This window comes from Phocoena phocoena, chromosome 5 (assembly GCF_963924675.1).
Source record: "Phocoena phocoena chromosome 5, mPhoPho1.1, whole genome shotgun sequence".
Taxonomy (NCBI): Eukaryota; Metazoa; Chordata; class Mammalia; order Artiodactyla; family Phocoenidae; genus Phocoena; species Phocoena phocoena.
In genome coordinates, this window is record NC_089223.1 from 12,033,887 (window position 1) to 12,061,721 (window position 27,835).

Genomic DNA, 27,835 nt, shown 5'->3' on the forward strand with positions numbered 1-27,835 from the left:
GACCATGTCGTTCCCCCTGTACCACTTTTCATATAAAATATAAGCAGCAGTTCCTAGATGTATACAATAAGTGCCTAAATGCATGATGTACATTACTTGCCAGGGGTAGAATTACAAAAGGAGTAGTCATTGTGGTTGGGGAAGTGAAGACTTCCCAATAAAAGTGCAACACAGATGTTCATTGAAAGAAAAAGGGTCGTGGCTTGAATAGGAGAAAAAAGGGTTAAAAGTATTCCAGAAGGGAGACACTGTTAAACAGAAATGAATAGTCAGGAATGAAAAACGCAAGTTCTGATAGAGTGAGGAAATCAGCCCAGCACGTTTTAGGTGCCCAGTAAAAGGTATAGAATGGCTTTGCTTGGCTCCAGCTGTGTATGAAAGCACACACTGTAACAATTAAAGGATAGGACTGAACAGCCTCACTTAGATTCACTTAAGTGGTATATCTGCTATGTCCTTGTACATTTGGCCAAGGGTTTGAGGTCCCTACTTCTTTCAGCTTTAACTTTCGGTATGCGTTATCTTTCATCATGTAAGTGATAATTCTTCTCTTCTCTGTAGCCAACAGGATCCATTCACCTTAGTCATATTATCTCTCAAAGAAAACCCCACAGGTGCATTTCCATAATTTTCTCAAGTCCTTGGAGCTGAACGTATTCCTAAAAATATCAAGTCTCCTAGGTACTTGCTTGCAGATACATATGCCAGAAAAACTCAGTTTTACCTTGAGAAATATAGTTTTCATTCAACTTAGTGTTAAAGAAATATTCTTAGATAATTATAGGAAGTAAAGCATTTCTGAAGAAAAGATTCATTTGATTGTCTATCCTATTAACTTCAGTAGATTTCTGTATGCCTCTGTATTTATTTTGAATCAAAGTCCCCATGTAGAAGTAGGAGATTTCAAGGAGAACTTTCAAAAGAGTCTTTGTTTTGCCCTTTATAAAGCCCTGTCTGTGTAAGAAATATTTTTGTCATTTGGTCACTGTGAGTTTCAAAAGATCTCCTTTGACAGAATTGTCAAAGTTCCTCAAAGATCTTTGATCTACTATTGGGAATGTCATTGTTCCCAAAGAAGGTAATAAAAGCAGCAAGAAAATAATAAACATTCTCTTTAGGATATCACAGTTATAATTGACTACAGACACTCAAGTCAACTTTTAATCTACAGACACATGACAAGGTCAGCCACAGAAGACTTGATAATGCTTTACTTTCATATAATGAGAGATATAGTTAAGATTTGGAATACAAGCATGATGTATGGTACTTTGAAAAGATTGGAAAGTAAATATGAAGTATGGTACTCTGAAAAGATAACAGATAAGAAGTGATGTCAGCATCATGGTGGCATGAGTGGTTCCCTTTCTCTCTCCTCTTTGATTTGCAGCAAAGTGGACATCCATAAGCAAAAAAAAAAAGTTCTCTGCCCAGCATACCAGAACATCCATCTATGTACCCAAAAGTGGGTAGATTGGACCCCACAGAGGTTGCTTCGGAGAAAGGGAGGTGTTGGCAGAGGCAGTGATGGTGGAGGAGGTAGAAGCCAGTCCAGCAGTGAGCGAGCATGACCTTTCTGGCAGAGGAGGTGGAGGGTGAAGTGTAGATCTGCCTGGCCACTTGTGCTGCAGCTAGAGGACCAGTTTCTCTGAAGAGAGACTTCACTGACTAAGGGGAAGGAAAGGAAAGGAAAATGGGCAGAAAAAGGGAACTGAAGGAAAGTGTTTCCTGTTGTCTGGCCTAGGCAGGTGAGAAAACTGCCCATGGACCCCCTCCCTTATCCCCATATCCCCTCCCTCTTGTGTCTCCCCCCACCCCCCCCGCCCAAACCTCCCTATCCCACCCCTCTAGGTGGTCACAAAGCACCGAGCTGATCTCCCTGTGATATGTGGCTGCTTCCCACTAGCTATCTATTTTACATTTGGTAGTGTATATATGTCCATGCCACTCTTTCACTTTGTCCCAGCTTCCCCTTCTCCTTCCCCTTCCCAGTGTCCTCAAGCCCATTCTCTATGTCTGCATCTTTATTCCTCTCTTGCCCCTAGGTTCATCAGAACCATTTTTTTTTTAGATTCCATATATATGTGTTAGCATGTGGTATTTATTTTTCTCTTTCTGACTTACTTCACTTATATGACAGACTCTAGGTCCATCCACCTCACTGCAAATAGCTCAATTTCATTTCTTTTTATGGCTGAGTAATATTCCATTGTATATATGTGCCACATTTTCTTATCCATTCATCTGTCAATGGACACTTAGCTTGCTTCCATGTCCTGACTATTGTAAATAGAGCTGCAATGAACATTTTGGTACTTGACTCTTTTTGAATTATGGTTTTCTCAGGGTATATGCCCAGTAGTGGGATTGCTGGGTCATATGGTAGTCCTATTTTTAGTTTTTTAAGAAACCTCCATACTGTTCTCCATAGTGGCTGTATCAATTTACATTCCCACCAACAGTGCAAGAGGGTTCCCTTTTCTCCACACCCTCTCCAGCATTTATTGTTTGTAGATTTTTTGATGATGGCCATTCTGACCAGTGTGTGGTGATACCTCATTTTAGTTTTGATTTGCATTTCTCTAATGATTAGTGATGTAGAGCATCCTTTCATGTGTTTGTTGGCCATCTGTATGTCTTCTTTGGAGAAATACCTATTTAGGTCTTCTGCCCATTTTTGGATTGGGTTGTTTGTTTTTTTGATATTGACCTGCATGAGCTGTTTGGGTGCACTCCCAACCTTAGTGGCGAGTCAGGTAGGAGAAACCAAAAACTTGTGCTATAGTGCCACCTTCCGGAAAATGAAAGGAAGGCTATCAACTACCAACCTGTTGAATTGCTAGAATCAAATTAATCCAAGACCTGCCTAAATAAGAAAGGTGTTCACTATTTCAAATAAAGCAGCAGAGACACTTTTCATCAAACACCATGAAAAAATCACGCTAACATGGTATCACAAAAAAGGATAATTTTACAACAACTAAAACCAAAGACATGAAATATTGGAATCTAACTGATAAAGAATTTAAAATAGCTGTCATGAAAAAGTTCAGAGAGCTACAAGAAAACTCAGAAAGGCAATACAGTGATCTCAGGAATAAAATTAATTAACTGAAGGAGTACTTTACCAAAGGGATTAAAATTCTAAAAACAAAAATACGAAAAATAACAGACACACACACACACACAAACCGAAAAAAAAAACAAAACAAAAAAACCAAACAAAATTCCTGGAGCTGAAGAACTCAATAAATGTGATGAAGAATGCATTAGAAAGTACTGGAAATAGAACAGGTCAGATGAAAGAGAGGATAAGCAAGCTCAGGGATAGAAATGTAGAAATGATTCACGTGGAAGAGGAAAGAGAACTAAGATTTTTAAAAAGTGAAGAAATGCTACAAGAACAATCTGACTCCATTAGAAAAGCCACAAAAAGCGTAATGGGTATAAAAGAAGGAGAAAAGAGAAAAAAGGGAGCAGAAAACGTATTTAAAGAAATAAGAGCTGAGAACTTTCCAAACCTAGGGAAGGAACTGGAATATACAAGTCCACAAAGCTAAGAGAACATCTTATTATCTCAATGCACAAACCCTCTTCAAGACATATTACATTAAAACTGTTAAAAGTCAATGATAAAGAATTTTAAAGGCAGCCAGGGAAAAAAGGACAGTGACCTATGCAAGGACCCCCAGTAGACTTCCAGCAGATTTCTCAGCAGTAACTCTACAGTCTAGGAGAGAGTGGAATGACATTCAAAATATCAGAAGATAAAAACCACTTCCCAGGAATACTCTATCTGGCAAAATTATCCTTCAGATATGAAGAAGAAATAAAGACTTTCTCAGACAAACAAAAGCTGAGTGAGTATCACCACTAGACCTGCCTTACAAGGAATGTTGAAAAGATCTCTTTGAGCTGAAACAAAAAGAACCACAACAAACTCTGATTAATATGATAAATAGTCAGAATTAGAATATCATAACTCTTTTTTACAGTAGTAAACTTAACTATGGCATAAGGGTTAAAGGAAAAGAACATTAAAAACTATAGCTACTATAACTTGCAACAAAACCACATGATAAAAAGAGATAATTTGTGACATTGAAAACATAAAAGGGGAAGAGTAAAAGGATGGAATCTTTATAGGTGAATGAAGAGAAATTGCTACCAGCAGAAAAAAGACTGTTTAATCTATGAAAGGTTTTATGTAAACCTCATGGTAATCACAAAGCAAAAATTTAAAACATAAAGGGAAGACTGAGCAAATCACCACGGAAAACCAACAACTATAAAGTAGACAGAAACATAATGAAAAAGAAACAATGGAGAGACCAATAAGCAGAAGGCAAAAGATAAAATGGCAGTAGTAAATCCTTACATGTCCATAATCTCTCTAAATATAAATGGATTGAACTCACCGATCAAAAGGCATAGAGCAACTGGACGGATTAAAAAAAAAAAAAAAACCACAAGACCCATCTATACGTTGCCTATAGGATACTCATTTCAGTTCTAAAGACACATGTAGGCTCAAAGTGAAAGAATGGAAAATGATATTCCAAGCAAGTAGAAACAAAAAGAAAGTGGGCATAGTCATATAAGACAAAATAGACTTCAAGCCAAAAATGATAACAAGAGACAAAAAAGGTCCCTATATAATGATTAAGTGGACAATATATTAAGAAGGTATAACAATCATAAATATATATGCTCTCAGCACCTGAGCAGTGAAATATATTAAGCAATAACTGATCTTAAGAGAGAAATACACAACAATACAATAATTGTAGAGGACTTCAGTACCCCACCAGCAATGAATAGATCTTTCAGAAAGAAAATCAACAAGGAAACATTGGAATTGAACAACACTTTAGAACAAATTGACTTAATAGACATATATAGAACATTCCATCCAACAGCAGCAGAATACACATTCTTCTCAAGTTCATATGGAACATTTTCCAGGATAGATTGTGTAGTAGACCACAAAACAAAGCTTAGCAAATTTAAGAAGATTGAAATACCAGCTATCTTCTCTGACCATGGTGGTATGAAACTAGAAATCAACAAGAGGAACTTGAGAAGATCTACACATATATGGAAACTGAACAACACACTTCAAAACAACTTTGGGTCAGAGAAGAAATCAAAAGGTAAATAAAATGTATCTTGAAACAAATTAAAATGAAAACACAACATATCAAATATTGTGGAGTGCAGTAAAAGCTGTTCTTAGAGGAAAGTTTCTAGTAATAAACACATATATTAATAAATTAGAAAGATCTCAAACAACTTTACACCTCAAGGATCTAGCAAAAGAAGAACATGTTAAGCCCAAAGTTAGTACAAGGAAGGAAATGATAAGGATCAGAGCAGAAATAAATGAAATAGAGGCAGAAAAACAATAGAAAGGATTAACAAAATGAAGAAATTGTTCTTTGAAAAGAAAAACAAAATTGATAAACCTTTAGCTAGAAAAAAAGAGACAGGATTCAAATAAATAAAATTAGAAATGAAAGGAAAGATTGCAACTGATACTACAGAAATCCATAGAATTATGAGACTACTATGAAAAACCATATGCCAACAAATTACATAACCTAAAAGAAATGGATTTATTTCTAGAAACACACAACCTACCAAGATTGATTCAGGAAGAAATAGAAAATAAAAACAGACCAATAACAAATAAAGAGATTGAATCAAAAAAAAAAAACTTAGAATTCAGTCCTATTTAAACATCAGTTGGTAAGAAATACTGCTTATTTGCTTCTCCCCACTCTGTACACCAGAATCTTAACTGCGTTAGTAAGCTGTCTTCCTAGTAGCCTGTATACCTACTTCTCAAATGTTGAGAGAGATTTTTTACCATAGCCTTTGTAATTAGAAACATCAATTTGTTGAATATAATTGAGCCCATGTGATTATTTTTAATATGTAATTTTTAATTTTTAACAAATTCTCCTTAAATGTAAGTATGAATTTTTTTACAAATCATAAATTATACATATGATATTACTCTAAATCTTCAATTTGTCAACTTTAAAGATTGTTTAAAAAAATCTTATTTTAAAAATAACTGTAAAAACATTATTCATATTTTTCTTTTTGTCACATCCATATTTGGCTTGTTGTCCTCTGTGTGTCACCAACTGTTTCTAAGTCCAATATGTCCTGGCATATCAATTCCTTGTGTCAAGGAATATGTAACAATTTGCATAAAAGTATCAATCTCAGCTTTCCATTTCTTCACAGTTCATTTTAGGTATATTTTATTTATCAATAATATTTCACTAAAAGTTTATTTCCGTCCACTATATTCTGGAAAATGTCAACCAGAATTTGCTCATTATACTCAGAATGTCTTCTATCCATTTCTGCATAACCATTCAACATTTTTTTTAATGCTTTCCCAATATCCCTCTATAATAGCAATATTAGCCATCTACATTCCACATTCAAAGGCTCAATGGTGATAGGGTACTGTTCAGTTATTTTTGTTGGAGCTAGTGTCTTATGGATATAACCATGATTTTGGAAGAAAGGAATAGTAATTTACCTACACAGGAGCTGGACCCAGAACTTTATTAGCATTGAGCTAATCATACTGCAAGTCAGAGTGAACTCGTGTCTATAGGAACGAGCATACTAAACTAAACTACCATAGGCTCTTTCTCTTTTTTTTTTTTTTAGGCTCTTCCTTCATTAGACAATAATGACTTAGTCTGTAGTGGGAGCATATATATGTATACATTTTAAAACTCTGTGTTATACCAGTGTCTGTAAAATAAAACAATCATACAAGTTAAAACCATATCATTCCATTTCAACAATTGTGGTGACCAGATCAGAGAATGATATTTACTTCAACTATGTCCTTGTCCTCAATTCTCACAAGAATAAGTACTGTCAGAATACTCAAAGGAAGTCTTCAAGGCATCTTGGAAGAAATGCTTTCGAAGCTTGTCAATCACCCTGCATTATGACTGTTTTCAAATTTCTCTAGAGAGGAAAACAGGTAGTCTTCAAATTGCAGCCATTAGCGCATCTCTTGGGTCTGAGGGAGACCAGGGAATTATTATCTAATAATAATATCCTGTGAAACAGTGCTAAGTATTTAAGTAAACTATGAAACATATGGGAGATTCTAAATCAGTTTGTAACTCTTTAATATGGACCAGGAAGGTCCTGGCACATATTCCCAAGCCACTCCTTGAATTATGAACCACAGTTGTGACACGCAGCATCTGTGGCCTCAATGCTAGTGACAGAAACACAGCTTAGTCCCATTGTATAATTCCCAATAAAAATGAATTCTCAAAAACTAAAACTGACTAAAGAGAAGAAATACATACAGTAATCTTCAGAACATTTTTTTTCTTTTCTCTTTATCTGCCTGGAGTTACTTAAAGCAAATCTTGACCCATCATTTATTTAACAACTTAGCAAAACTGATTCTCACGGTTGAACCTGGAATGGCATACAAAAAATAAAGAATAGCCAAATCTAATGATGTATTTCAGGATATAATTGGTAGCCTGTACTCAAGGCTGACCTTATCACTTGGGGATGAAAAAAAAAAAAACATGGTAGTAAAATAAAAACAATGTTTATGGTTACCAATCTCCTAAATTTAATTCTTTTAAATAATAACCCATCACTCCAAATGAAAATTGTGTGATCAGAATAATTTGTGTAAGGGTATGATTTATGCCACAATGAATGGGGTGTAAATAGCAATATTTTAATATGTGTACAGAAGTTTACTTCAAATAAGAAGCTATTTTTAGACAATAGACTTAAAATGACTATATTCTTTCATCTTTTCTCCTATGCAAAGATGTATGGATTTAGTTATTTCTTTTAGAATATTACATGTACACTGGCAGGCAATATTATATTTTTTCATATTCCTAATAAGTATCCAGTGGAGCTAAGCTGAAAGCTCACTTACAACAAAGACCAAGTCTGTCTTGGTCAGTGGAACAACTCCAGTCCCAGCCCTGTGGCTAGTATATGTCAGGTGCTCAAAAAGGTTGAATGATATTGTTAAATTAATTGAATGGATATAGAATCAATGCCAAGTCATCACACTCAGTGCCTGACCAGGGCTTTTTATAAAGCAGTGGATCTCAAAATAATTCACTAAACCTGCAACATGGGCATCAACTTGTTAGAAATGTAAATTCTCAGACTCCATGACAGATCTTCAAAATCAGAGACTCCTGGGGTGGGCCCAGCAATTTGTGTTTAAAAAGCCCTCCAGGTAATTCTAGTGTGTGCTAAAACTGAGGATCACCAAGGTAAAGAAGCCTCAAATACAGTCTACAAAGTGACATCAAAGCTTTTCAGAATTATGAGAGTGTCTCAGTGATCTGTTTTAGAAAGACAACTCCTATGGACAGATTGTGCATTATTTTAATTTGTCAAGAACTTTTATTTCTCGAGAATTCATTTTAACTAGAGGAGCTATTCCCTATTCATGTGTAGTAAATTATGTGTTTTGTGTAGGAAGGCTGACTTAGTTGGAGTTACTGGTACATATCCTGAGACAAGGACATCCTGAGACAGATGGTTTATTAGGGAATTGGTCCCAAAAAGCGCAAGTGAGGAAATGATGAGCATGAGAGAGTAAAGATAAAAGCCAGTGAAGAATGTGTTACAAAAATGCCTGTTGGTGGGAATGTAAGTTGGTGCAGCCACTATGGAAAACAGTATGGAGGTTCCTCAGAAAAATAAAAATAAAATTAACATATGATCCAGCAATCCCACCTCTGGGAACATACCTGGACAAAACTATAATTCAAAAAGATACATGCACCCCTATATTCATAACAGCACTATTCACAATAGCCAAAACATGGAAACACCTAAATGTCCATAGACAGATGAATGGATAAAGAAGATGTGGTACATATATACAGTGGAATACTACTCAGCCATAAAAAAGAATGAAATAATGGCATTTTCAGCAACATGGATGAAACTAGAGATTATCATACTAAATGAAGTAAGTCAGAAAGAGAAAGACAAGTACCATATGATATCACTCATATGTGGAATCTAAAATATGGCACAAATGAACCTATCTACAAAACAGAAACAGATTCATAGACATAGAGAACAGACTTGTGGTTGCCAAGGAGGAGGAGAGAGGGAGAGGGATGGACTGGGAGTTTGTGGTTGGTAAATGCATACGATTACATTTAGAATGGATAAACAACAAAGTCTTAATGTATAGCATAAGGAACTAAATACATTCAATGTCCTGTGATAAACCATAATGGAAGAGAATATAAAAAGAGAATGTATATATGTGTATAACTGAGTCACATTGCTGTACAACAGAGACTGATACAACATTGTAAAGTGTCTATACTTCAATTAAAAAATTGAAAAAAAATGTGTTACAGAAATGGATTACAAATGTGTACAAACAGGGCTTAATCCTATGGTGAACCTTCTTAGAAACTGTGTGTGGAATATACCTCAGAATCATCCCACTGGAGGGTGCGGAGACTGAAGCCTTTATCTACTTTCTCCCATCCCCAGTGGTTGAGAGTTGACCTGCAGTGATGCTAACATACCCCTACATCTAGGTTATATTTGCATATAGCCAGGTAAGCTGGAGAAGGTCCTCAGGTAGAGAAGATAAGAGACATAGACTCTTGAGATGGAACATGACGATATGCTGGAAACTGTTTTCACCTGCAGTTGCAGGCAATTCACACAGGCTGAGGGGCTATGAGGCAAAGAAACTCTCTAACGTGATAATTCTCACCCAGTTCACAATAAGCATTTAATGTCTGTTATGAGACAGGTTCAGAATTAGTGGTTGGGAATATAAAAATAGATGAAACACCATTCCTGCCTCAAGAAGATTTTGGTGTAGTGGAGAAGTAGACAAATAAAAAAGGTAATTAAAATATAATTAGATATGTTCAGTGACAGTGGTATATGTCTACATTTAGAAGAGGAATTTGTGGGGGAGGGGGTAGTGATCATGGAAGACTTCTTAGAGGTGATGATGATAATCGTGGTGAAGGAGGATCCTGAAGACACTTAGAGGCTGGCCAAATGAAAGAGGCTTTGGGGGTGGTGATGGGGTTTGTGTTTGTGGACAGAGCCAGAATGATTGAGATGTGGATGGGAGGTGTAAAAAAAAGAGAAAACAGTCATAGGCAATATTTGAGAAGATTGTCTGTACAAGTCAGTTGAGAGATCATGTGTTAGGTGGAAGGAAGTCTAGCATCTCATAGGTGATAAAAGGAGAGATATGGAAGGCACAAGAGTGTGTAGGTAACTGATGCTGCAGATTCCCTAAGGAGGAAAGAATAAAGGGGCCTAAAGTTCTGTTGAAAAGATTAGGCCCTTTTTAGGAGAAAGAGTGCCTATTTTCACTGTGGAGTGAAGAGAGGGGATGAATGAAGTTAAGACGTGTGTGTTTATTTGTAAAATAGAGAAAATAATAGTGACTACCTTCAAAGGGTTGTTAGGAGACCTAACTGATGAAAGACACTAAAATCTTTTTTTTTTTACATCTTTATTGGAGTATAATTGCTTTACAATGGTGTGTTAGTTTCTGCTTTATAACAAAGTGAATCAGTTATACATATACATGTTACCGTTGCTTCTCACAGGTAGTACAAACCCCAAAATGTTAGCTAGTATTATTCAAATAAGGATTTTGTTTATTTGCTTGCTTTGCTTCAGATTTTAGAGGGACAGAAATTTGAGGGCTTAAAACTATGTCTACCCATTGATCATTACTTTAACTAGGAAATAGTTACTCGTGAAGTTGTTAGGAAATGGGCCAGGGGAGCTGGTTGAAGGTTGATTGTTACTGTCATGGGAAATAGGCAGGAGCAAAACTGGCAATACATACACGGAGAATTGCTAGTTGGAATCAAGTATCCAGTAAAGGTTGGAAGCCATGTTTTTGCAGTGACACTAAACCACATAGTTGTGTGATCCATTTCTAGGAAAGGTGCAGCAGTGTGTTCTAAGGTATGTAAACAACATTCAGGGTAATAACACTAATCATTTTGTAGAAATTGTGTACTATAAACACTGACAGATAAGCATATATATAAACAGTTTTCTAAAACTTGAAAAAATTTATCAAGATGTTTTAAGATCAATGAAAATTCTAAAATGTATAAGATGATTTTGAATATTCTTATATCATGCGATCATAGCCCGGGTTCCTTTGTCAAACTCTGAATTCTGTTCTACAAATGACATTTAATTTGAGCATTCAGCAGTTGGTGCCTCAGTTTCAACTGACATTTTGTTACTAAACACAGTTCTAACACCATAAGGTGATTTGTCAGTGGTAAGAAAAAGATGGTTTATATTTCACTATAGTGAAATAGCACAGACGGGAGAGTCAATTGCTTGGAATTTTGGAAAGTGTCCATGCCGTCAAGTCCAACATTATTGAAAACATTTTTTACACTAGGCTACAAGGTATACTTTTTATGGAAAAAACTATGAAAGAAACTTGGAAACATCAGAAAGCTTGACAGTGCTGTTTTAATTCTGTAAAAGGTTCAAGGATCATACCTCCAGTGAGCTTAAATATCTTGAGAATGACCAACACTGTCACTTTAGGAGTATGGCCATGGAAGTTCACAATTTTCATTTCTTTGTTTTTCTTTTGGATACTTTATTTTCTTTTGGATAAGACCTTTTGAAAGACTTTTTTTCCCCCATGAAGTCTTTTGATTCTAGAATTATCAGCATTTTATACCATTCTTGATATTTTAGAAAGCAGAGTCCCTGTGAAATACTGGAAGAGCCCAGGGATAACAGAAATATCCAACTAGGAATGTCTTTTAATAAGTAATAGTCAGCTTCCATAGTGGCTTCATCAGTGATGCGCTATTGGAAACCCAGAATATGGCCAAGTTACACAAGAACAGTAGTAAACTGATTAACTAACAGCAAAAGCTAGATGCTAATTGCCTTATTGCCATAATACCCAAGACTCATTTTCCATTTTTTCTTCTAGAAGCTCTTGGCCCTTTGGCCTGACAATCAATCAGACTAAGATAGATAGATAGATAGATTTGATCAGTTAATCAGTATAGCAAGTTACATTCTGAAAAGAATGTGGGAACTAAGACTCACTGAAAGAAAAGCAGATTTTCTTACACCACTTTAAGAGAAATGGCCATGGAACAAAATCGTGAATGAAATCATCTGCATTTCTCAAATTCTTCAATGGATCATTCTTTCTCTCAAAGGTGTATAGTAGATGCAATAATAAGTTCAATGGAGTTCAAATCCATAAAACTCCAGTGTATATCACACAATGTTCTGTAACATTGTTTATAAGTATTTATATATTATATAATATTCAATTGTAAGTATTTTAATTTTTAAGAAAGCATAATAGTTTCTGAAACTTGGGGAAGGAGGGCTATGAAAATATTATATAGAAAAGATATTTACTAATTATTGACTCCAGCTTCCACCCCTGGCTTTATGATTTGGGTAATTTACTTCAGCTTTTTCATATGCAAGTTGGACATAAATGTAGTGCTCACGTCATAAGGATATTGTGAGCACTAAATAAGTTATAAAAGCACTAAGTACCTGGCACATAGTAACCACTCAATTAATATTAGCTTTATTTTTATCATTGATATTCTACAAATGATATTCAGTAAACACTTACTAAGTTGAATAAATACATTCATAGTCTCCTGTAAGTACTGTCAAAATTACTGCAGCAACCTGAGTAAAGAAGGGAAAGAGGGTTAATGAAAGAAAGAGACCAACATTTTCAACACATATTGTTACAGGTGCTTTAGATGCATTCATCCGTTTAATCCTCACTATACATCTGTGAAAAAACTGTTATTCAGATAATCAGGTAACTGAGACTCAGAGTAAGTAACATATCTGACTGTCAATAAAAAGACCCAGCATTTAAACTCAAGCCTCGTTATTCAAATTTTATGTTCTTTTTCTAATATCACATAGCCTCCAAGTTCTGAGGTATTTGACTTTGGAGATTTGAAATATTGTATTTCTATACTTCATTACCATGAAAATAATCAAGATCACCTCAGTTGATAAAATGTAAGTTGGGTCACTTTCTGATTATTTAAGTTTTTGAAATTAAATTCCAGCTAATGACTCCTGTCAATACAAGTTTATCAAATGGTTTGGTTCTAGGTGAAGGTGGGATCCACAGATGTATAAACATGAGTTAGGGCTATATAAGTACCTTTTCTCCACAGACAATATTTAGTGTAAATCTGCCTCGTGCCTGGCAACAAGTTTTATTGAAACCTTATCTGCTTATGATTATTCTAAGGATATGGACCAGTAATCTAAATGAAATTCTCACTTCTGTGACGCTTATATTTTGGTGCACAAAAAGAGACAGTAAATGTGTGTGTGTGTTTGTGTGTGTGTGTGTGTGTGTGTGTGTCTCATGTGGGATAAGTGCATAGGGAGAGCAAGGATGGGTATCATGGAAGGCATGCCTGATGGAGTGATATTTAGACAGAAAGCTAGATGAAGGGAAGGAGGAGACAAGTGCAAGTCTTGGTTGCTGAGGACCAGCAAGAAAGCGGTCCAGCGGAAGCACAGGGAGTAAGTGGGATATAAAACACAAGACGCCCTCACAGCCAGTTATATAACTACACACTATTTAATTAAGGCTGGAATAAAGGCACAGTGTTAGAGAGTGCAAGAAGGGGAACAATACTGCTTGGGGTTAGGGAGATAGGGGTGGGAAAGGATTTGACATTTGTTTCAGTCTTTGAATTTTGAGAAGTACTTTGTCAGGGAGAGAGAAAAGAGAACAGATCAAAAGGAACAGAGCAAAAGCATCAAAGTTCACAGTTGTGAAGGGCCTGTATGTTGCCTTTTGATGTGATCAGTAGACTTCTCTGTAAGATTTTTTTTCTTTATTTGCTTCAAGATACCAAGAAAGCCTTATTTCATAAAACCTAGCAATTAAGTGCCAGAGTGTCCCCAGATCGTCATTTTAAGCTCTGATCAACATCCAAATAAGAACATATTTATTTTTTTGGCCAGTTATACTTAAGAATTAATTTACTCTGCCAAGGGTCACTTAGCTTTCAAAAAATAAAGTAAAATAAGTATTTTAATGTAATTCCTGTGTTGTGCTAAAAGTTAACATATTAGAATATGATAAAACAGACATGGCAAGAGATGAGTGGTCCTTCAACAAACACTGCTTTTCTTAATTGTTTTGGGATAATGTACCTTTAATCACTACAGCTGACGTCTAAAAGAATCCCAATGCAAGCAGAAACAGAGTTAAAACAGTAACACAATGGTCCCCACACTGGAAATAATTGTCAAGTATTTATTTATAGCTTCATCAGGGAAAGTATTGAAATCATGACTTCACTGTTAATCACTGTTCAATAATTTAGGACACAGGAATGTGGTCTATGCCATATGATGAACACAGATTCTCTATTTTCTTATGTTAGTGCCCATCCTTCGGCATTAAGAAGCATAGCAGGTAGGATACTGTTGGCCAAATCTCAGTGGTGGCATATTTCCACCTCCCAGGGGTTGTGGGAAGACCCATCCGCACAGCAGTAACAATAATTCTAGCATATCCGTTTATGAAATAACTTTGGCAGTAATGGCAAGAGAATTTGGATGAAAGTGTATTTGTGGTCTTCCAGCTGGAAGATCAGAGCAGAGATTCTAAAGCAAAAGGCACAGAGTGGGATGGCAGATAGTGGCTGCTTGGATAAGAACAGAAGAGAGTTGGGGATCCATGCTGAGCTCCAGGGGAAATGCAAACAAGACAGTCTTTTCGGAATATCCTCTTGCTGCCCACTGTCAGCGCAAGAGATTACTGATGCCATCTGCTGGATATTCTTGGGATTTAGAAATGGAATCTTCACAAATGATACGCTAGTGTCTCTTTATACTGTGGCTTCAGTTCTTCTAGTGAGAAGAAAAACAAAAACCAAATAAGCTAAAAACAAAGCAAAGCAAAGTCTCGTACATGCTTAGTGTACCTTAAGGTTGGAGCTTTGTGTTGTCAGTCTGCATTTCAGAGAATTATAGTATTTAATTGTATTATGTTTTCTAGCAGAAGTCTGTGGTAGTGCAGTATATATATGACACTCAGGCAACCGGATGTTGAGTTTGTACTATAAATCCATGAATCTATTGCTAAAAATCTGCTATGCAATATTAATTTTATACATGATATACACCCTTTCTGTATTTTATTGGAAAAGAAGATAGTGGTTTGGTTTGGTTTTGTCTTATTTTAATTAGAAATGGAGAAAAAGAGTAAAAAGGAAGAATAAGTATCACTATTTTGTCAGAACTATTACATATGTGTTTGGGTTTTACATAAAATATGGTAATTCAGAATTTTTTAATATATGTTTTTGTTTTGTGAAAAATATCCCTTGTTACTTGGACTCTGTAGGATTATTGTAAGGCCATGTTTTTAAAATTACAAAATTCCTCACAGTGCTTCAATAAAATTTTAGAATTTTTAGAAATGGGTAGCTAAGTAACATCGATTCTGGTCTACATCAACGCAAAAGTACTAATGCCATCAGATCTGTAGTGGGAAAAATGGTTTCTGTGGTCAAAATCATTTGGAATTTGCTAAATTCCAAATATCTTACCTTGGAGATCCATAAAGCACATTCATTAAAATATGATGAGTTGGTATTTATTGAGAGTTTACTATGTGCTATTATTGCATTTAATCTTTGTCATGATTCTATCACATGGGCACTATCATTAACCCTAGTGACAAATTAGGAAACTGAGGCTTACAGAATTGGTAATTTGTTCAAAGTCACACTGTAAGAAAATAGAGAAAACTCTGACTTTAGAGCTCATAAGTCTGAACTCATATGCTCAAAATAATATTATATGAAACAATATTATGCATTAATATGATTTTTGTATTCGTTATATTTCAGTGTTGATATTAACCTGTTAAAAGCTTGGAGGATTAATGCAGTAATGACATCTGTTTAACTTAGCTGAACTTGGCATTTCTAGATCTATTTGGTTTCTGAATGCTTACAAAGTTTAGTGGAAATAGTGTTCCACAGAATACAGTTCTAGAAGTGCTGAAATAAGCTATAGTATTGCAGTAAGTGAGGAGCCAGGAAGGGAGTAGCTCTTTAGTATTTCTCCGGCCACTTGCTCCAAATAACTGCGGTGTCTTTCCCCAGGCAGGCCACTGAATCAGAGGATTCCACTTGGTGATTTGGAACAGGCAGGGATAGGAAGCAGACACCTGATATCTTTGCTGCTGCAGATGTACAGAGCACAGGAACCCTTTGCATAAATGTGTAATATGTAGTATATCCTGCAAAGGGAGTGAGCTTAATTTGGTTAAACTACAAGGTTGAGTGGAAAACAGCACGCTGCTGTTATTGTTGAGTCAATTAAGTTGTCCTCTGTGCTCGTAGGAACTGTTCCACATTTATTATCAGTGAGATACACGCTCTGGCAGTTTCTTTGCTTCAGATTGTCTTATATTTAGCACATCTCAAGATTTGAGAACGGATGATGGAAGACATGGTGATAAATTGTCGGGCTTTTCTAAAGATTCAGAAGTTCTAAAGTTCCTGCCAGTGACAGATGGTCTGTCCTTACTCATCACTTGTCTTCCTGACAGGACTTGATTTTGTTTTTCCCCCTTTTTTGTTCAGTTCTCTTAAAGTAAGCTCAGCGTCTTGGGGGGTAGGGTAGTCACATTTGTTATAACTATGTTACTATAGATTGATGTGATAGCAACCCTATATGAATATGCACCAAGCTCCCTCTACATGTGTAGTGATAAGAGAGGAGCCTGGGGCAAGAGGGGAGAGAAACAGATGACCAAGCAAAATCCATACTTCCTTTCTTCCTGTTACTTTGTAACCAAACCTACTAGAGTCCTCATTGGCTAGTTTTTTCTTACTGACCTGCCACTTTCTTTTGATAGCCCAAGCATAATGTGATCTTTTGGGCAGTGCTTACTATTATAATGGTAATAAAATATACATTATTTTTTAGGACCATCATTATTTCATAGCAGTCAAAAATTTTTTTTGAAATTTTCGGTTAAATAGTACAATTAGGATGTACTAACTTGCTAGACATTTATAAGAATCCACAGAGTGAGACCAAACAACTGTAACAGTGATGGACTTAGATATAAAATAGGTTGCCACTGGGAAAGAAAGGAAATATTTCAATCCAATTGCTTAATCTTTTTCATTGACTTCAAATATGTTTACTGTTGAAATAGGAGATGTGCTACTTAGGTAAGGAAGACAAGAAAAAAAACAAGTTTCCCTGTTTGAGTTCTAGTACAACTGAAGATAAGTATGAAGGCTTAAAATATTCTAGGATGTCTTACAATTGCTTCTTAATCCTTTATCCAAACATAAAATTCAGTCCTTCAAGTTGGTAATGCAATTAGTTTGAGATAACATTACTTAAGCTAAAGTATATCAAATGGAAGTGATTAATATTAATAAAAAATTTAAAAATTATCAGATGAATTGATTTCAGATTTATAATAGTTGTTTGACATTTGTTATCTACACAAATACTGAGAATTTCTTTTTATGTAAATATGTCTTTCCTAAGAATGTTCACCACATGTTAGCTCTATTTGATTAGATGGGAAAAGCGTAAACAATATTATCACTCCTGTTTACCTTTTCTTTTAACTCTACTGTAAATTTTACTTCTCTGGATATATACATACATACATATATGTTACATACCTGTATAGATATAGTAGTAGATTATATATAGATATCAATATAATATATATAAATATACACCTAATGTAAATAGATATATAGTAGGTTTCCAAGGTCTAGGCTATTGAAGTCCCCATCATATTTTTATGTCCCTTACTAAATACTCCTTCCATTACAGGTATCAGATACCTTTTTAATTAGTGGCTTTTTACATTGCTCACTTTTAATAACATTCGATTATAAAAAATCAGAGAGGTCATGCCAGATCATTTGTTGTGCATGAGGATATTAACCTAAACCTAAGGAAATTATATTCCTCTTTTAGTGGACAGCTCCTGAGACAGGTAGTTGAAGCATTAACTTTCTGTGTACAACATAGCAATAAAAAAGTTTCAGAGTTTCTTTATAACATGGTGTTGCAGTAATACATCGATTTTAGTTGTGTATACATGTATATTTTGTTATATAATTAAAGGGACAATACTACTTTTTCATTGTTAAGTACTTTTCTGATGTAACTTGTTTTCCTTCCCCAAAGAAAAATGGGCTCATAAAAAAGTCCTGAGCATTCAGTATTTATGAAGAGGCCAACAAACATTGCACAGTTTTGAAATCATGCCTTTATAAAATCACAGAATTTAAAATTACTCTAATAAGTGTGTTTATTAAAATGTATTAAGGTTAGAAGAAGGTGCCTAGCTAAGATTAGTAAAAATGTATTGCAGTAAAGAGATAGGCTAAGTTACTCTAATCAGTAAACCCAAAATGCAATGTCTGAACATAACAGGGGTTTATTGCAGTGTTAGCACAATACCACATCAGGGAGTAGGGGAGTGGGGTCTGCTCCATGAACTCGAGCTACTATGATAAATGATTTATTTCTGTATCTGTAGTAATGTGCTCATATTTTCCCCTCATCTCAAATGTGTACTGCAAAGTGTCTTATATTTTAGTTTTTTTTAAATTTATTTGTTTATTTTTGGCTGTGTTAGGTCTGCATTGCTGCGCACGGGCTTCTCTAGTTGTGGCGAACGGGGGCTACTCTTCACTGTGGTGTGCAGGCTTCTCATTGTGGTGGCTTCTCTTGTTTTGGAGCACGGGCTCTAGGCACTCGGGCTTAAGTAGTTGTGGCACGTGGGCTCTAGAGCGCAGGCTCAGTAGCTGTGGCGCATGGGCTTAGTCGCTCCGCGGCATGTGGGATCTTCCCGGACCAGGGCTCGAACCCGTGTCCCCTGCATTGGCAGGCAGATTCTTAACCATTGTGCCACCAGGGAAACCCACATTTTAGTATTCGTGAGTAAAACCAAAGGGAAGAGTAAGAGATTGTTTCCCTGCCAACCCTAAGCAAAGGAGGGTGGTATCGTTAGTAGAATCATGGCCTCAGATGAAATATTTGCCTTTCTCCTTTGCTGAAACACAAGATTGAGCCTACACCTATAGACTGTTGCATGCTTTTGCCTGAAAGTTTATTTCAAGGCAGAGAGTGTGAAAGATGAATAAATTTTATGGTCTAGACAAACGGTCAGTGTTACTATTGTAACTCTTAACTTCCACTTATTTCATAAATGCTGTTGCACAAAACAGCTTTTCACTTAAAAAGTTCCACAGGTTGATGCAGAATTCTCATAGACTAAATTTTGCTTAATCTTGCCACATGGTACAGATAATCTAAATGGGGACAATTTAAGCTAAATTGAGTCGTCTCTTCACTCTACTGCTAATATTGCTTCAGAAGTACTTTCAACCTATATCTTAGCTTTCACTTCTCTTTTCTCTGAATTCTTCCTATTTCCGTGTTTCAGTCATACGTTTTTTTCCCATATATATATATATAAAACTTTCTTTTTTATCCATAGAACTATTTTCCGTATATCTGAGTCTCCAGTTTGTATCCCTTTAAATTCTTATGGAGGTCCCATTTGGTTTTTAACGCTTTTTATTACTAATAAATTACTGATGGCTTGTCTAACATTATTAAAGAAAATAATTATAAAATTAGAAATAAGGGATGCCATTACTGGTTTAAAGTGATTTTTTTTTTTTAGCTAAAACTGAAAACTGCCATGGGTCATATTTTCTACATTGTTTGATCTAAAAGTTGAACATGTGTGTATATAAAAAAATAGATAATAATTTTATGACTTAAAAATAGATAACGTGTCTTCACTTCTATGATAATATGTTATCTATGCACCTTAGTAAGGTCATAAGAATCTATTTGATGTATTTGGAAATAGTATAAAATTTATACCAAAATTAAAAAAAAATATTCTGCAAATAAGTATGTACTTTGAGAAAGTATTGAATCGCACAGATTTATTTCCTATTGCGTTTCTCGTGTTCAATGCGTCTTTCAGTGGACATTTCTCAGTAGGACAGAGACTAACGCCCAAAAGTAATTCTCACTTTATAACAATTCCTTGCTAGTTTTTAGAAAGCATCTTCACTTAAAACTCAAGCTTTTGGTATTATTGCTGAAAATAACACAGTAATCTCTTATAAAACAGTCTAACCTAACATATATCTATATGTTCCATGACATGAATCACAAGATCATGTCTTAGAATATGTACGATAAAATTGGATAGAATGGAAACTTTGATACAAAAGCTACCTCTGTACACACACATACCCACACACACACACACACGTGGACATGCACCTGTACAAGGGTTGCCTTTTTTGGCCTAAGCGAAGGATCATTTCGAATCAATTTATCCCAAGTTATTCAGTCAGTATTGCTACCTATATATAGTTTATTTTTCTTTTGCATAAGTTTTCTTTCTGTTCATATTATTAGCAAAACTACTGAAATTACCCAACTATAACTTGTGCTAATATAATGTCCATTACTTTTAGTCTTTACATTCAGATAATTTTATGATTGGATCTCCTTAGAATACACAATAGAATTCAATAACACATACACAAAACTTTTCAGAACATAGAGCATTTTACTTTGTTAAGACAATGGCAAATGTATACACAGGGAAGTAGCAGATAAGAATGTTAAGTTAGAGCCAGATTATGGAGAGAGATGTACTTAGATATTTATTAGGTAGATTATAGAAGTTCATCAAAGTTTATTTGGACTAGGAAATGTGTTTGGAACTCCACTCTCGGTTGAATCACTAAACATTATTATTTATATTATTTTTCAGTTGAAACCTTTGTTTTTCTGGGTTTTTAATTAATTATACTTTCAAACTTAATTAGAAAGTCTACAATGCACTTACAAGATGAACACAAATGCTTCTACCATGTTTTAGTATAACGGTTTTCCATCTTCAATTGAGTAACAAAGACCTTTCTAACCTGTGATACATTTTTGCCATTTGCCAAGTATATCTATTTAGTTTGATTTGTTTTTCACAATTAATGCTGACTGGTGGCTGGCTTGTTTTCTATTCCAGGTTGTGGAAACGAATTTGGTTGCTTTTGACTGTCACTGGATCATTATAAATGAGGTAAAGCCAACTAAACCTTACTGTCAACTCTGGGTCCTGTTTTCATATGTATAGTCACGGCATTTCCTATGGCCTTGAATTTCTAACAGAAAACATAACACAAAGTATACTTTCAGCTTACTGAATGGATGCTGTTAAGTAAAAATAGAATAAGGAGTTTTTGAAAATTGTAAAGGGCTTTGTATGAACAAAATAAATGGAGAACGTCTTCCCCACTGAATATCTTTCAGTCTTTTCCATTGGCACACACTGCCTACATCAGGAGATCATCGTTATAAAAAGTACAGTTCTTCTTTGTAAGCAAAGTGAATTCCTCCCAGTGGAGGGCTTGTGTTCCATTTGTGTTTTACTGTTGTTTCTAGAACTTTTGTACCCCACCCCCTTACAAGTGGATTAAATAGTTCACATGAATATGAATAAACAAGAGCAGATTGTTTTTCTTTTCATAAAGAAATATAACTGTTTTACAATTCACCAACTTGTCAAATTCCTTGTGAACGTTTTTTTTTTTTTTTTTTTTTTTTTTCTGTAAGGACAGTGCATAAGATTAAAAGTACAGTATTGCAACATGAGAGCTTAGTGAAATAAGTTGTTCCATTAGCACCTGCCAGTCAGAGTTGGAAAGGGCGATGAGCAGATCAGTCTGGGACAAATAATGGATCAACAAGATCTAGTATTCAACATATCTATTACTTATGAATAAAAATAATGTGCTATTTGTCAACAGATACCAAATATTGAATTATAGAATAATAAGTTTTGTCTCAGGAACGAAGTAGCATTTTGGGCAAGAATTCTGGTTTTGCAGTCAGCAAGATCAGTTCAATCCTGGCTATGAGATTGGTTAGCTGTGTTACTATGGGTATATAATATAATCATCCTGTGCTCAGGTTTCATTTTGTTTGCACGGCATGTATAATAACATTTACTTTACAAGTTCCTAATGAAAAGTAAGTGAAATATTATCTAATGCTCTTAACACGGTGCCTGACAAAGGACACTCAATAAACGGTACTGCAGTAATGATCAGAGCACATTAGAGTTCACAGATCACTTTCTCACGTGTTATTTTGTTGAATACTAAATAGTATTATGAAGTGTTGAGGGAATGGGGTCCATAGAGGGCATATGACTTGCCTCTCCTTACACAGAAAAATAAAAATGATTCTTAGTTTCAAGTTGTTTCTCCTACACCACACTTCATTGATGGAATTTTAGCTCCCTTGATGATTCTTTTTAGTTCAGTTTAAAGTCACTGGAAACATCTTACAAGTCTGTTTTCAGTCTGACAAACTTTAGGTCTACATGATTTGTCAGTGTATTTCTTATGTCAAATTAAGCTGTGTTTTTCTGAGATCCTGACAGATGTGTATATGTGAGATCTACTTTTCAATGTTGTTTTTAAGTCAATCTAAAATGACTAAACATCAGGACAGAGTAAAGGGAAAAGGGAAACGTAACAAACCGTCTAATAACTTTTCAAATTAGGTAATTTCATCTCTAATTTTCTGCAAAGAGTCTGAGGTTCAAATAAATTAAGCAGTTTGTAAAATATTACACAACTATGAAGACGTGATAATGGGATTTAAAACAAGTCTTTTTTATTCTAAAGCTTTGGTTGGTGTTGCTTTGTTTTCTTTTTTGTTAATTTTTCTTATAGGTTATATTTTTGAAATTTCTGCTATCTGAATTTCAATCTTATAGGAGCTATTATTCTATTACCTTTTGTCTTTAGCTTATTATTTTCTAGATTACTATTTTTTGAAATAGAGAATCTTCCTAATTCCTTGTTTTTATCTCACACCCACCTTCTGATGGGGAAGAGACCACACAGATTTTCTGATATAAAACAAACTGGAGCCATTTTACTTGTTTACATCAATATTGATGACTAGGGGGAAAAAGTGACTTCTTGCCTCCTTAGAGACATGGATTAATCAAACCAATTAATACTTATAGTTGATAAATGGAAATGCCCATTCCTTTCTATTCTTTGGTAAGATTGCAGAAGGGACCCCTGAATTATTTTTTTTTCTACATTCAACTTAACTTCTAAAGCTATACTTGAATGTTAGAAGTGTGAACCGAGGTAGAGAGAGCTTCCCAGAACACCAGTGTCCGTCTGTCTACTGCTTATTTGTCAGTTTGTGCTGTGCAAGAAATCGCTCCTTCATATCATAAAGAGGAAGTGTGACTGAGTAGCATGTATTTCATTGATGATGTATATCATGGAAAGAATAATAGCTTCTATTTTACTATATCTTTCATAAACATTACAACTCATTTTGTTGAACTTCTCATTAAATTTTATTTCATAAAATATTAGGAGGGCAAATGATGTCTTTAAGTGAGTGTTCCACTATATTGGAAGAAAAATAAAAGCATCCACACAAACAAAGCAATCTAACTGGCAAATAACTCCGAAATGTTAGAATTATAGAACACAGTATAGAAAACCTCAGTTCTTTTCTCCTCCTTCACACTTTAGTTTCCTACTGTAAACGGTCATAACTATAACTTCACCTTTACCATTACTGAACCCCTTATCTCTTTTTTACCCATAACTCTCCTTGCTAGTCCTTGAGCAAAGCTGTAATTTTAGGTGGGGCAGGTCAATACCACTTAGCCTTTGAAAAATCTTACTTTCACAGCCCACACCATTTATATTGGTTATTATTATTTTTTTCTAAACTGGGTTAAAACTCAGAGATCAAGCATATTTTCTGTATTTTCATCCCTAAGAAAAACCATCTGTCCACGTATCTGTGGTTAGCACTCTTACTTCTACATGATTCTACTCAGCCACCTCATTCTTTCTGAAATATGCCTCAAGAAACTTGAGTCTTGCTACCTTTATTTCATTTACAGGCCTGTTTATCATGGATGAATCACAATTTACCTGAGTTTCCGTAAAATAAGAAACATGGATTTCTCGAATTTGCTAGGAAGATAATAAACTCTAAAAGGAGCAATGACAACAACAAAACCCAACAACATGCACATGCCCATTTTGATTGAACATGGAAATCGTGAATCTCACTGGTTTGGTTTGTGTAGCTACTATTTTGTTGCTAATTTTAAAATGGGTTGCAAACATTTATTTAATCTTATTGCACCAGTAGTTTCTCAGAGAGAAACTATAAATCAAAGTTGGCATTGTGCATCATCATACAAATTGATGTCAAAACTTGAGAACAATATATTTTTTTCGCTTGCATTGTGTGCTATAATAATGAGAGGCTATGCTAGTTCATATGGTGTAATCAATCATATGTTAGTAGTTGGTAATGGTATTTATCTTTTCCCTACAATCAGTCGATCCAGCACAGAACAGCCTTTCCATATAAGTACTGTCATCCCTTCAGGGTCCTGAAGGAGACGGTCTAGCACTTTATTTAAGTTTTACAAAAGTTAGAAATTCAGGTATGAAGATATATACACTGTTTAGAGCAGCCAGAAACATAATGCTATAGTCACCCTTCTATTCCCTGATGATACCGAACCTGACCTTTGGCATCCTGAATTCTTATTTAAATAGTTTAAGCTACTGTTCTCTGCTAATGACTGCTTAGTTCTGCAGTTAAGGAGAAGGGGGTTGTTGAGATTTGAAAAGCCTATATGTATAATGAATATTTTTTTATTTTTTTTAGTTTAGTGATTAATTGAAATGCTCACTACTAATCTGTCAAGCAGAAAGCTGCCATTTTGCTCCCCTTCCTGCTGCTATAGTCTACAGTTGGTTTTGTTCCATATGTCATAATATATGTTTAATTATTTCATGTTAATATTAAACTTTATGGAAGCATTAAAGGATCATCTTTGCTAAAGCATGAAGAATGTAAACATATCAGCAATGCAACAACAGCAATAAGCATACTCTTTTCAAATTATACCACATAGTACACTGCTTAATATCATTACTAAAATCTGCTTTATTTAGAATGGGTAAAGTTATTAAAGCACCACAGAGTCTATACTCAAAGTTGCAGGTATCTATCTTTAGAAGACGTTTTGGTGAAATCTTGCCATTCAGTTTTTCATTTATCAACATTTAAGAAATACCCACTGTGAGCCAAGAACTTTGTTCAATGTTAAGAGATAAAAGAATGGGAAAAGGAGGAAGGGGTCCCTTCTCTGAAATAGTTTATATAATATAGATTGGCATCCAACCTAATAGATTTTGAGAGTCTTTCCTTCCCTAGAATTCTATTAACTTAAGCCTAAAGCTGGTATCCTACAAGGAGTCAGGAGCAATCCAATTCTCCTAAAAGATTTGTTCTGGGAAGTGGCTGTTTCTGGCAGAGTTGTATCCCTATCAGATATTTTCGCTTTCCTCTTCCTTGGCTCTTACAGTTCAGAGTTTGCCCTACATTAAACTATCACAGTAAAGTGATAAAAATCTTTCCTCGGATATATTCATTTGATTCTTAATAATTTTTGATTATCCATGTAAATTATTTTGGGGGTAAAAGACTATATGCCTTGCTCTTAATGAAAAAAAATTGAGAAAAATTAGGTATACTAAAACATATTTGTTCATTTTTTATTGCAATATTCTTATTTCATAAATGTACTCATTCAAATCAAGAATACAAAAAGGACAAATAATTTTATAATTTACCTTCTTTAAATTCTTTCAAACTCAGGAAATTTCTGTATCTTTCTAAAGAGTAGCATATTTGGGTAGTACAGGTGGCTTGGTAGAGTATGTACTGAACTGGTTCTTCATATGATTATTTTAAAAAATCAGATATTTTAACATTTTAAAAATTCAGCACATTAGAATAATGTAGATTCCAAAAGATTATACAATAGTTTCATATTTTAATGAAAGCAGTTTATTTACAGATTTATTTTTCATTTAAAAGTATCTCTTGATAGACTAAATATTCACTTGGCTTCCAGTGTTTATATAACATTGCATCTGTCACTCTTGAAATGCACCTTTTGGAATGCAGAAGTAAAGTTCTTTAACTATAAAATAGCTGTCTGATCACGTTTTCATATCACTATCAAACTAATTTTGAGATCAGGTGTCAAAACTAAAACTGCAAGTGAATTTTTTGAGACAGACTGTCTGTTAGCTTCATTCAGAATGGCATATTCTTTCCTCCCAGAATATTACTTTCTTTTCCCTTCCCCAAATAATAATAGGCAAAATATATTCAATTCAAATTGACATTTTCTCAAATATAGCTTAGTCGCTAAGACACCTGTGAACTTCAGCTCTTAGAACCTGTTAAAGGTAACCATCCTCTTCTATGGGTTTAAAAATGGTCCTCTTAAAGACTGTGGCTCATGATAGATGACTTTATCATTTCTTATAGAATCATCAGACTATTAAATGCTGGAATAATATATCTTTATAGTTTTAATTCCTATCATTTATGCATATTAATCTAAATAATTTCTGTAAGGAAAAATGGATTTCTTGTGTAATTACTTCAGAGAGTGTCTCTTTTGGTGACATTTATAAATTCATACTATGAGTAAAGGGTATTTTGAGTGAAGAGCTTGGAATCTCCTTGGTTCCTTATTTATAAATGAGAATGACAGTATCTGAATCAGAATGTAGTTTTTAGCAGAAAATGAGATAACAGGTTAAGTACTTAGTATTTTGACCAAAATATAGTAGGGTCTTAATAAATGTAAGTTTTTATTCTAATGTGCTGATTTGTAGCTCACCATGGTTGGAGCATATAGAAATGGTGCTGTTTGACACAATGTTGATAAATCTTAGTATCGCTAAAGAAAAAAAGACCTTGTATATAACACAACTTAGTCAATATTATGCGAAGAGTGGTAGAATTTTTTCACTGCCTTTTTAAATGAAAATTCCCATCTGCACAATAAGAACTTTTTAAAAATGTAAAGACATTGAATAGCAATAATAATTAATTTTGAAAGTTTTCTAGTTAAATTTCAGGCTTAAAATGAAGTTGACAGACACCGTTTAATTTTATTTTGTGAGTAGATGACAGAGACTTAAAAAGTGACCTGCTTTTTGCCAGACAGAAATTTTGGGGGCCAGTGAAATGACACACACTAAAGAAAAAGATGGCATTTTAAACTGAGAAAAATAATTTTTTATGGTACATTAAGGATTAATCGACTGGAAATCCAGGATACTACACTGGATATAGCTGATGATGGCAGGTGTTATTTTATTTTTAGAGAAATCTATATTTCATAAAGATCATAAATAAAAGATGAATTTTAAAGCTAATATATGCTATAAGAAAGAATAATATATGATTAGCGTAGTAAGGAAAGAAGAAAATTTACACTTGTAAATCATATTTTTCTCTTTCATTATTCTGTAATAATTCTTTGAAACAAAACTGAGAAATGCTCACTGTATTCCAAAATGTATCATGTGTCAAATTTTTTACTTCAGGTGCCATAAGAATCTGTTGAAACCAATAATATGTTAATTACAAAGCCTTCATTGATTTAAAAGGTTCCAAATGGGCACCATGGAGCACAAACTACCTAAGTAAAGACTACATTAAAGCTAAAATTTATTCTGATCAGTCCTATTCTAATTCCAATTAGAATAATGTTCAATTAGAACAGATGTATGTTATGAAAATATTATGTTATTTTTATTACTTTTACATCCATGATTGA

The 27,835-nt window shown here is 34.5% G+C and overlaps 1 protein-coding gene across 2 annotated transcripts in view; it reads left to right on the forward strand.

Annotated features, from left to right (window-relative positions):
* The window catches only part of GRID2 (glutamate ionotropic receptor delta type subunit 2), a 1,355,780-nt gene that overhangs the window by 784,777 nt on the left and 543,168 nt on the right, over positions 1 to 27,835 (forward strand). For both annotated transcript variants that reach the window (XM_065877462.1, XM_065877463.1), the window contains one exon: positions 21,152 to 21,205. In XM_065877462.1, the coding sequence (XP_065733534.1) occupies positions 21,152 to 21,205 (54 nt within the window). The remainder of the gene's footprint in view (positions 1 to 21,151; positions 21,206 to 27,835) is intronic.